Source organism: Liolophura sinensis, chromosome 13, assembly GCF_032854445.1.
Source record: "Liolophura sinensis isolate JHLJ2023 chromosome 13, CUHK_Ljap_v2, whole genome shotgun sequence".
Taxonomy (NCBI): domain Eukaryota; kingdom Metazoa; phylum Mollusca; class Polyplacophora; order Chitonida; family Chitonidae; genus Liolophura; species Liolophura sinensis.
In genome coordinates, this window is record NC_088307.1 from 23139901 (window position 1) to 23152730 (window position 12830).

At 37.7% G+C, this 12830-nt stretch overlaps 1 protein-coding gene across 1 annotated transcript; it reads right to left on the reverse strand.

The window, feature by feature from the left end:
* Nucleotides 1-853: 853 nt before the first annotated feature.
* Nucleotides 854-8708, reverse strand: LOC135480729 (whey acidic protein-like). The gene is made up of 5 exons (XM_064760646.1): nucleotides 8234-8708; nucleotides 7746-7787; nucleotides 6610-6712; nucleotides 5851-6021; nucleotides 854-1547 (listed from the first exon to the last, which is right to left on the reverse strand). Exons 1-5 carry the CDS (start codon nucleotides 8267-8269, stop codon nucleotides 1228-1230), a joined length of 672 nt encoding a protein of 223 aa, XP_064616716.1. The 5' UTR covers nucleotides 8270-8708; the 3' UTR covers nucleotides 854-1227.
* Nucleotides 8709-12830: the final 4122 nt, after the last annotated feature.

Sequence of the window (12830 nt, forward strand, 5' to 3'; positions counted from 1 at the left end):
TCCACTTTTGCCGGATGTTTAGTGACATTAAGCTAACATCTGTCAAATATTAAATATTTCACTTATACAATGACGACAAGCTTTATGGTGGGAGGAAACCGGGCAGATCCCGCGGGAAATCCTCGACAATCCGCAAGCCATTGGAAGATCTTTCGACGTACGACCAAAGAGAAAGACAGCATGACCTGGGCTTGAACTCACAGCGACCGCATTGGTGAGAGGCACCTGGGTCGCTACGCCATGCTGGCGCAATAGGCCACGGAAACCCCAATGGTCAGGATACAATAATGCTAGATACTAGTTAACGCTTATTGCATTATTGTAAAAGACTGTCATTTTCCACGAATTATCCCATTCATACAACGCTATTCTTTGTATAATGAAACAATCTAAACTTTAGCTTTAGTTTTTTTTTATTTGAATGATGGAATTCATTTCTTTAGTTTATTGTTGTTTTGAGGTAAGTTTTTTGGATGGAGGAATCCGGAGAGCCCGGTGTAAACCACTGACCTTTGGCAAGTTACTGACCAACTTTCCATCATGTGATCACCATATTGGTGGAAGACAGGTTGTCTTTCAGCGAAAAATTAAAAGAGTGTGAAAACGGCGACACAAGCGCCGTCGCCCGCTTATTTTCTCTAAGGTTCCACAAGCAAGTTACAGCAGGGAAGCCTAAAAATTTCCCTGTACAATGTACAATTCAGTTTGTTCTTTGTTACCATTGGGTTATCATTGAAAATCTTTTTGCCCCATGCTGTCCTGAAGACATCCTTCGTGTGTTTAAAAAAAACCGCAAAGTTTAGTTTTTGTTTCAGCCCAGTAAGACAGTACCTCCGAAATGGCAACTGTCTCTTTCTGGGTTAATGAAAGCTTTTATTTAACAATGTTCAATCTTTGATGAATTAAGATGTTGACAGTCTTCAAAAAAAAAAATGAAACTGGAACTGACTTTTGGTAACTTGAAATTTTTGCTAAAATGTAACGTACACAGATAATTGATTTTCTTAGAAGTATTAACTATATTCAAATTTGAACTAAACTGAAAATGATAATGTAGTGCATGACAGTGGACTTTCGCAACAGTTTTAGGAGAATTCCTTAGATAAAAAGTGACATTTGCTATTGCTTGAATCTGACGAACACCTTCGCGCCAGATGTTTTCTAAGAAAAAGGAGTCGTATCCAGTTTTAGAAACATTGTGTACGTGTCACTTCCCGGTGTCCTACTTTAACCGATGGCTGGGAACCTTGTTGGTAAAGAGCATGCTCTCCCACAAAGACTACGACAACATTTCATCGACCTTGGACACTGGGTGTCGGACTGACAGTTGTCTTCGTAACGGATGCAAAACCCAGTGATATATAGCCGCGGACAATACCCTGGTTTGCTTGTAACTGTACCCGAGGGGGACATGCACCGTCGGCTGCACCCCCACGAGCAGCATTTCAGGCTACCGGAGCAAGATTGGTCAGAAGTGCATCCGACAACGCACGGGGTCACCACGCCGTAAGGGGCTCGTGGACAGGAACCGGGTTTGGTTGGCTGAGCTGTAGGCAAAAATGAAAAGTGTAAGTTTTGATTGGTCGTTCTGATTACGGGGTTCATTTTCCGGATTTGCTCAAAGCACATTGACTCTCTCAGCGGAAGCCCCACAGTCGACATTCATTAAAACAAAATCATCGTATATGACAAATATATTTCAATATGTAATGTTTTTCAAAATAACTACAATGTAAGCAACAAATAAATACATGAACAGTACAATAATGCTGGTGTCCTCTTGGGAAGAATTTAGGAAAAACATATATTAAATCAAATTAATAATGTCTTACATCCGTACGTTTATCAGACACCTATATTGTAGTATAATGCGAAGTGCTTATGCTCGGCACATTCATATATACATACATACAAGGTATTCATTGAGGAATCGATGTAGGGTACTTAGGGAACAAATTAACACGCCAAGTTTACAGATTTTACTTGTAACCAAATATATCGCATCATGTTCCGGTAACCTACACAGAGGGTGCAAGTTCCACACAATGCACTTCTCTAAATTATCGGTGAATAACCCTCAAACCAGAGGAGTAAAAGAACAGTACTTCATTCATAAATTTAAATCTGAACTTAACAGACAAAAAATAGGGAGATAATCTCCCCGAGTGGATAATCCCTTGGGCAAGTTCGAACTTTCTTATATTTTATGTAATTTATAAATAGGACTGATCACCATGGCTTAAACTACCTGCCTGTATATATAGCTGTCGCAAGATATGTTGAAATTAAAAAAGCTCTGAAAAATCATCATGATACGGTGAAATTAGTAAGCTAAAGCAACAAGTTCAGTTTGTCATGTTTCTTCTATAGAATATAATTTTACCACGCACAAAGAGCGTTTTACTGTACACTTTATCCTTACATACATACATACATACATACATACATACATACATACATACATACATACATACATACATACATACATACATACATACATACATACATATATACATACATATACACATACATAAGTAGGTTTGAAGGCGAGTCAAACCAAAGAATGTGCTTATCGCAACAAATTGCAGTCAAACAATAAAATCTACCATGTACACAGCTGATACAGGTAGATAAGAGACTTCGGTGTTGTTAATCATATCATCCAGTGTAACGGCTATTGAGCTGGACACTATGTATACGTACAGCAAGCATCATTAATAAGTAGCAGTTTGTGAAAACCTAAAACATTCAGTAAGTAAAGACACTAGAACCACTTTCTTATTTCAGATTTTGATTCTCAAGTTTCTTATTTTCCCTCTCACCTAAAAATTGAAACCAGTTCCAAATTAGTATTAGTATTACCTTTATTCACCATATTCATAAGGACACACAGATGTAATCTTCGGATATTACAATCGTATGGTGGGAGTAAATATCTTAAACTCGACAATAGTTATGAACCAATGCAGTCGTGTTTTCTTATGTCCCCCCTTATAAAGGGGAGTAACCCACTTAGGCGAATACATGCTTTGCATGTTCCTGGCAAATGTTTATTGTCACCTGTTAACAGTTTTCTAGGATTTTTTGACAAAAGTAGGTTGATCCATTCACAGTTTGACTTGATTAAAATTGATTTACATACGAATCAATAACGATTTTTCTCGTAGCTGGAGCTTCTCGCGAAGCCCTTTTTTCCCTTTCTGTTTTGGAGACAGTCGCATAGTGGAGTAGCCTACTCTTATTTCTGGCTCATTTTTCAGCATGAGGCTTTGATATTTAACACATGTAGCTGAATAACAGTGCCACAAGCCTTTTTAGATCTTCACTAGTTTTAAAGATATCAATACAAGAATATTAAAATTTCCAAAATTTTATCCCTAGATAATCACTCAGACAAGTCTAAAATGAATATTGGAAATTGGTGGGATTGATCTTAGTTCGACTAATAAACTTAAATAAACAGTTTGTTGAAAATTGGAGAAAAATTAGCATTTTGCAAAAAAGTTCTGATTTTTTGTTGTTGTGCGAAATATTTTATGCGGAATTTTTACTGAAGAGGACTGCATTATCCTTAAATACAAATTACCGTTATCTATCCCAGCTGACCAGGAGAATACAAACAACCGGCAAATACTTTGGAATATTAATTTTTCACAAACTGTCAGCCAGCAAGAACTGTGGAAAACCAATTTTCTCAAATTACTTGGTTTATCCCCAGATGAGGGAAATTAAAAAAAAAACCAATGTTTTATTTCTCTCTGTTTCTCTTCTAAACAGTTGTTGAGATTTTTATAGACCTTAAACAGAGTAAAAATGCCTAGACTCCTACCAGTATGTGAAGTTTATACATATCCGTTTGCCAAAGAATCGATAGTGGCTTGACCCTTAGGCCTACTTACTTGACTGCAATGATACACAGCGCATGCCACAACCGGAAAAGCAACATTTCTGACTTCCGGGACACGAGCTGTCGGAGGAACACTGCGCAGTGCACGTAGGGAAATGGCGGGCTTGTATTCCGGTACCTGGACACGTCCCAGGTTTTATTGTCGGGGCTACAAACGAAGCATCACGACCTTTACTAGCCCGAGGCCAGTTTTAGGACTTACTCCAGGTATTAGCAATAGTCTGTAATAAGGTGTCATACATTTAGCGGGAATTAGAGTGTAAGCAGTGTTCATATTTAGGCCTAAGATGACTTTTGAAAGGCTTCTAACGATTGACAACTGCTGTTTCAAAAGATTAATCGATTTGCTTAATATATATATATATATATATATATATATATATATATATATATATATATATATATATATATATATATATATATATATATATTTGATGTATTTATTTGATTTAATTATTTGATTGGTGTTTTACGCCGTACTCAAGAATATTTCACTTATACGACGGTGGCCAGCATTATGGGGGTGGAAACCGGGCAGGTTGTTGAAAGACCTTCCCACGTAGGAAGCCAACATGAGCTGGACTTGAACTCACAGCGACCGCATATATATATATATATATATATATATATATATATATATATATATATATATATATATATATATATATATATATATATATATATACATTTTCTAAATGATTACTTCCCATTCCCAATTGTATAGCCATATACATATTGTATGGCATAATAGTAACAGCCATAGTTTATACAAGTTGAAGGCGTGTATATTTACCCATTTGACAAAGTCCCTTACTTTATTTCTCCTGTCAAATTTGAGGAGTATATCAGATAAAGGTATTTTATATCTTCATCTAATCTCACTTACTAGATTGTATCGTTACGCAGCGCATGCCACAACCTGAAAAACAGCATTTCTGACTTCCGGGGCACGAGCTATCGGAGGAGCATTGCGCAGGGCATGTCGGGAAATGGCGTGTTTGGTAACCAGGGCACGTGCCGGGCTTTTCCACGGGGGCTAAAAACCAAAGATCACGGGCCTACATAGTTTCATGAGTGATAACACAGTGACAAAATTAAATTTGTGTGCAACAGGGTAAAGTTTGTTAATGCAATATAGCGATGAAATTACATGGCCTTTGATCAAAGGTATAGTTTGCGTATATTGCTAGTCAACTCATTTTCGATACTTTCTTCAACAAAATAAATAAAATGGACCTAAGCTACCCTGGACTACGTTTGTAAACACTAAACTCGTCTCCGTTAAAGTCCAAAGGACATATTCGATGCCTCGCTTCATACTTTTATTCCGTTCGAACAAAAATATTGCAACAGTATCGCTACATAATCGTTACACCATGGATTACCTATCTTCTATAGTGAAGTATTGCTGAAACAGTAATGATGACGATCCAGCGGCAAAAAGCACTAAGTTGAATAGCAGCAAAAACAGTTATTCTGCGTGCAAGTTGCTTCCTCACAAGCTAGTACCATAGATATTCCCGCTTATTCCGTTAACGTATGTAAAATTTACGTGTGTGTAAAGAAGTGTGTCAGCCAGTCCATTAATCAATCAGTCAATCAAATAATTAATCAATCGACCAACACTTCGAGCCTATGCATATAAGCGTATTCATACTTTCACTCAGATGTCATAGTTGCTCAGCTGAACCAGTCATCAACACTCTCAAAAGGATTACAAAGATTATTTAACCCAGCTGAGCTTAGCCTTGAATTTGCCACAAAAATTGTTTTTAAGTAAGAAACTGTTTATGGAAAACAATTTGTGGTCGTGTGTTTCGCCTGGGCTCTGCACATTTTATAAATCTTCAAAAATCTCGCTCATTTAGCTCGGTGTTATTTTTCACCTCCTGCTCCTTGCGACCTACCCGGACGTTCGAAACTATAAATCAACATATACTTACTTGTCTGCACTGACACACAGCGCATGCCACAACCGTAGAAGCAGCACTTCTGACTTCCGGGACACGAGCTGTCGGACGAGCATCTCGCGGGGCATGACGGGAAATGGCGGGCTTGTATTCCGGTTTGGTACCCAGGACACCTGCCCGGTTTGTTTACTTGTGGTGCCCGGGCTGTTGACATATACAGAGTAATTAACAATTGTTGACTGATAATGTCATTTATCGCTAAAAGTAAACACGCGTCCAGCCCCTTGGAATGTCAGCGTAGTACAAAGTTAGACTTTGCTTTGCTTTTGCGAAGTTTGCTTTTAACTTCGTTGATGACGGTGAACGTTTTGGGCTCATTTTTTGAAATTACTTCAATTTAATTGAACAATCATCAGGAAAATATTAATAAAAATAATCACAACTAATTTTACGTCAGGCAAGCAACCCGCACTCAAAGATATTCCTTTGGATGTAGCTTTTTGTACTTATATGTGTTGTTATATATATATATATATATATATATATATATATATATATATATATATATATATATATATATATATATATATATATATATATTCTCCGTAATCCTTTAAATTCGATTGCAGTATGAGTGATAGTTCCAGATGGCTTGATTAAAATTGAATTTGAAAATGACAAATTCTACTGGCAAAATCTGTTCCAGCTTACTGAGCTTATCTGCCAAGCCACTGGTATTAGTACTGAGGCAGATAAAAGCTGAAACACAATAGCATTAGAGAATTCTCTTACTTGATGACGTAATGGGTACGCACACGGCCTGTGTAGGGCACGGAGGACGATAGCACCGCGTCGGGATTTCTTTACAATAATGTCCTTGTACACACAAAGTTGCCTGCAGAGAAAAATAAATCACTTGAATTGAACTCCTTACTCTCTACGTTCGCTTTACATCACTGCCGCCACTAGCAAAATTTGTACAGAAATCTTGAACAACTCCGGGTTCACTGGGGTCACGATGAGGCAGGAAATGATGTAAGAAAACCCCAAAAGCTCTGTCATAATCTTTCTTTCTAATAACACTTTCCACACATGCATTCTTTCTGTCTAACTGTTTGCACAGCATGAGTCTATAACCAGTACGTGAAACAATTTTATAGTTGAGTGTTGATTAAGTAGTTCCGCGCGAGGACAAAAGTGGTGAGGTTAAGCCTAAACAAGCCTACGTGCGTTGCAGCGAGCGTACAGAGCGGCACATGCGATGTAAGGAGTGTGCACTTGTTACATACTGATTTAACGTACTGGATTCCTGATCTATCAACTAATTTTTTGTACATTGTTTTTTGTCCTGGAAGTTTTGTATTAAACAGTATTTCGTCTTGTACACAGCAAAATTTTCACCATACGGGGATGTACACGTTATCGTACGGTATACTGAGCATGAAGGTCACCACAGGCACAGTACCACACACATGTTGATACTTGTGGCACAGCCGGGCAGCTGCAGGGTACGGTGTGGCTCACAACCGCACGGTATACAACAGCTGCCTTACGGTATTCTGAGCATGAAGGTCACTGCACAGTACCACACATATGTTGATGCTTGTGGCACAGCCGGGCAACTGCAGGGTACGGTGTGGCTCACAACGACAGTATACAACAGCTGCCTTATGGTATTCTGACCATGGAGGGGCAGAGTATATACTGTCCAGAGTTTGTTTTTTTCCGTTTGGCTTATTTTTTTTTTATTTTTTTTTTTTTACCTTTCTAAGCTAAATCCTGCATTGTGCAGAACTGTTTGGTGTCATACAGTTACCGTTTTATGGCCGTGTAATAAACAACAGTGGATATAAAAGGCCGAAATTCAGCGGTCTAAAATCGATTGCATATTCCCATAGATTATAGAACCTTAAACATGCCAAACTTACCGCACATCCATACTGGGCTTTCACAACTCCAAACCACGTGACCTTGGGAATAAGCAGATATGTTGCATGATGATTTCAACATTCGGATTTCACTATCACCTACTGCAAGGCTATTTTAGCTTGTCATTTTTATTGTGTATGAAACACGAGGAGCGATGCTAGAATGTATACGTGGTATTACAGTAGACTAATCTCTTAAATATAACACATATATTCTATTCATTGAAGACAAAGTTTGTATTAGACTAAGAGCATGACATGTTATATATTACACAGTATTAAATTATAATAACAGAATACATCCCAACATCACTCAGATAATAGACTTTAATAACATAACAGACACTTGTAAAAATTTACCAGATTTTTTTTTTTGAGTGTACATACACACAGAACACTGTGGAACTAGACCTCTTCAGTGGAAACGAATAGTTTTTTTGGGGGGGTTGAAATACACGTATATCTGAATATTGACTATAGAAACTTACCAGCAAACTCAACAGTGGAATAACCAAGGAAAACATGGTGAAGTGGAACTACCGGTACTGTTTTCACAGCCCACAGCGAGTGATTTGTGCCCTAATCTGTTGTTTTCCACAAAGCCTACCACCGTTACTCTGATGAGATATTTATTAAGTGTCGTGCAAATAAAGGCGCATGCGTGGTATTTTCGCTCATCCGCATTTCGTACCAGTCGGACAAGTCGGTCACGTTCCTCCGTCATTTTAATTTCCCTCCACCCCGGAAGCTTGGTGAAGGCATGTAAAGCACCCAACGTGGACCTGATTTTGAGCCAATGAAAGCCATTTGAGATTCTGTGACATTTATCCAACTGCACGAAGTTCTTGGAATTCGTGTGAAGGATGTGTTTAACTTCACATATTTGCAACACATATTTTCAAACAACGTGAAAACCATTCTGAACTATGCAAAAAACAAAAACGCAATGATATAGATACAGCCACATGATACACATGACTTGCTATTTATACCAATAATACTTGACGTATGGACCTGAACACCTCTCTTTATTTATTTATTTATTTATTTATTTATTTACTTATTTATTTGATTGCATTTTACGCTGAACTCAAGAATATTTCACTTACACGACAGTGGACAGCATTATGGTGGGAGGAAACCGGACAGACGCCTCAGGAAACCGCCGACCATCCGCAGGCTGCTGAATTCCGGAGAGGAAGCCAGCATGAGCTGGACTTGAACTCACAGTGTGTCTTTGCGCCGTGATGGCGTGCCAACCACCTGGGACACGGAGGCCCCGTCTTTCTTAGTGGAGGATACTCTAGACCAGGTTACGTCTAACATATTGCAATTAACATCACTGCATTTTAACCTAATTCTGATTAACGCATGGTTCTAAAAGGCGTCCACGTTGCTACCTTTTAAGCATTTACATGAACAGTCAGAATAAAACGTTAACTGAGGTAAACTGACAAGAGGCTGGGTTTCATGGGTGAGACCATTTGCCAGCGATCGCACTGTCGTTCTTGTTTTACACTGTCGTTCTTGTTTTACACTGTCGTTCTTCACACTACTGTTCTTGTTTTACCCTCTGTGCTGTTATATATATATTTGCGTTGATCGTGTTTAATATATATATATATATATTAAACACGATCAACGCAAATATATATATATATATATATATATATATATATATATATATATATATATATATATATATATATATATATATATATATATATATATATATATATATATATATATATATTAAACACGATCAACGCAAACCACCAAAGAAGTAAAAATAAGACAGTACGAAAGAAATTATTACAGAGAAATGGTCAAAAGTTTTCATTTATGCCAGAATGATGCAAGGGATGCAAAAGAAGAGTAATTTTAATAAATTCTTTTTTTTTTCGTTTAAATTTAGTCCAAGTAAACGTATCGAATTTTTTCAACGTGATGCATATAACACACCTAGGCCTGGGTAGGGCGGAATTAAACATAGCTATGAAGCAGAGTTAGGATTTTAGATATTTTTCTTCTAAAGATGTATTTCAGTCACACATTTCAACACTTACCGGTCCATCGTAATTTCACGAAAACTGCAAATATTAGGATTCATACTTATAGGAGAGTTCTTTAGTGCCTGTTTATTTATTTATTTATTTATTTATTTATTTATTTATTTATTTATTTATTCAAAAATAAATCTTTTAAATTTAACAGAAAGTCTGTCATCCTTGTGATGCTAGAATGTATTCTGTTATCGCAGTAGATTATTGTGCTAGATTTTGCAAACATATTCTGTTAATTCAACATCACGATTCTGTTAGATTCTAACAGGGTACTATGTTGAATATGACATAATATCGTGTTATAATAACAGAATACATTCCAGCATCACTCAGACAGGAGACTTTCTGTTAAATATAACAGATAAATTTTTGAGTGTTTAATTTTTATAAGTAAATTTGTACTTCTACAAAGGCGATCAGTTTTATGAGAGTTCACGGAATAAACCACCGACCTTTGGCAATGCCTGTTAATTCATGTTAATAGTGTTATCATATTGGTTACAGTGTTTGCATGCTATGTAGGTCTACATTGCGCCCCTGTAAATTTAGCGCCACTGTAGTTTAAAACATTGATTAAACACCTCCACCGTTTTTGGAGGGTGGGAGTAATATATCCCCTATTCACCTTTTCCAGTTAACTAACAATGTTTAAATTTACCTTGTTTTCTTTCATATTTCACAGAAAATGATGCACAATACAAGAGAGCTTTTTGTATTATAGTTTAATTAAGACCATCGCTCACACTACGAGTTTCCGTGATCTTTAGACGCTGTGACATATCCATCGCGACACTGACCCACTGTCAATTTCCATGCAACCATGGTTACTCACTCGTCGCGTGAGCAACGCCCACTTGTGAAAACAGCCGCTGACAACACCTGATTATGTCCTACGCGCGAACTAACAAAACGACGCTGACAACAATTGGTGAGTAGGTCACGCTCAGCCGTCCATTACTGTAAAGTTGTGCACAACACAACGTGAGGGCTTCAAAAACGCAAACAAGACGGAAACAAGAAATAGCTTCGCCCATGCTGTTGCTACATCAAAAAGCCTTTGTTTTACGAAAAACACCGAATTTGTCAGGATGTGAAGTAGATGCGGGAAAAGACAATTTCAGAAATGTTCTTCAAAAATGTATGTTAGATAACCCTTTTTGTTATATCCGTACCCGATTACCTGACATTCAGGGAGTATAGGGAAGTGATTCAATGACAATATACGAGAAAAAATCCGCTGACAATACAGGAGGTTCCTCATTTGCCCTCATGGTTTTTGAGTGACAAAGTTCTATTAAAATGCTGATTTTAAAAATGAATGGTGAATTCTTGGCAAGTAACTGACGGGTTTTCCAAAGCTTGTCCTTCCATAGTATATGCATTGACAATTGACACATGATAACACATACGCTATAAAATCTGGCCTTATGTCAGTTTACACATCCAGGCGTCTATTAATATTTACATTTCTTTATTGACTGTCCATGTACGTGCTTAATTAGTATCATCTTGCAGGTTTAGGCAGAATCAGGGAAAAAATATTAGATGCTGGTAGCCATTTATTTGACTTCAGTGGACTAGAACCATTCAAATCCGATGTTCCCAGTTATCCCACTAGGGTCTACAGTATAATTAAAGACGCACAGCATAGATAGTAAAATCAGACAGCAGTGTGACAAATGGTGAATGGTCACACGTAACCGGTGAAAAACGGCCTTTTTATTTTATTCTAATTGTTCATGTAAATGCATAAATAGTAACAACCTACACATGTCATGTGGCTCATCCAAGATAACATATCCCCAAAACAGAATGTAGGAGTTTAAAATTCAGTTTAAGAGTCCAGTACAACATTATTTAGGAACTTATTTTCACTTACATTCGGAGAGTTTCTGCGCTTGATGACCGTAACCCGACCGGGAGAAGTTATTTTTCTCATTGCTTAAGAGCCATCCAGCAAAACTTTCATCACATGGCACTATACCGTGTGGTACACTTGGCAGAATGGCACAGCACCACAGAGTTCTAAATACTGTAGTACTGCACAGCCGTTGCATTGTACTACGTGGTAACGTTGCGAGAATTAAAGGCGTTCAAACGTTTGCGCTTTATGGACAATACTATCCAAGTTTAAGAACTCTGATGTCACAGGCAGTTTTTCCAACTCTAATCCCGACACTGTTCCAGTTACCCTTTTTACCCATGATTAAAGGACTGCTGAAATAATGTTCTAAAAAAATTCCTTCCGCCTGGTGATTAACATCCAAAAAAAGGTGATGTGACGTCAGAGGTCCTAGATACGGTCAGTCAGTATGGCTCATAGTAATCCCACCATAGAATTCAAATACCTGAATGCCTTTCAACAGTCTTCAAAAAATCCAAAAATAAAAAATAAATGAAAGCATTTAGTAAATAGTTTTCAGTAACGGTAATGTTGTGTGGTAACGTTGTGCGGTGAGGTTGTGCGGTGACGTTGTGCGGTGACATTGTGCTGTAACGTTGTATGATAACGTTGTGATTCACTATGCGTATTCGACCAGGCACAAAGTGTCTTGTGACAACTGTGTAGCAACGAAAGACGACGGCACGGCAACGAGCGGCCATTGACAGCTCCTTACTGCCATTACATCGCTATAAAGTTGTAAACAGCTACCGCATGTACAGTGATCAACCTAATATCCCTGTAACTATAGTCTGCAAAGGGAGACAATCTGCAAGGCAGCCAGTCTCCTGAGGCGTTTTCTATAATGTATGAGACCACGTCACAGCGGGTAAAACCAATACGGTGACGACAGTGTGGTAGTTGGTAAATGGTAACACGTATTACCTGTGAAATACGGCCTCTTGGCAATTTAACTCATTTAGGGTTTTGTTTTAACCGTTCACGCAAATGCTTAAACACTGGTAAGTTGTATACCCCGCAGAACCATTGCTTAAACCGAATGAGGTAAACAGAAATTCAAAAATAATAAATAAATGCAGTTTGTTAGAAGATAATTCGGGTTTTGAACCATTGGTATTG

Excerpts from the sequence above, each read along its gene's own strand:
- LOC135480729 (XM_064760646.1), bottom strand. The coding sequence starts at position 8,269 with ATGTTTTCCTTGGTTATTCCACTGTTGAGTTTGCTG. Across the intron at positions 6,022-6,609 it reads CGTACCCATTACGTCATCAA|CCCGGGCACCACAAGTAAAC; the intron begins GTAAGAGAATTC and ends ATATGTCAACAG. Across the intron at positions 1,548-5,850 it reads CTGTGTGTCAGTGCAGACAA|CTCAGCCAACCAAACCCGGT; the intron begins GTAAGTATATGT and ends TTTTGCCTACAG.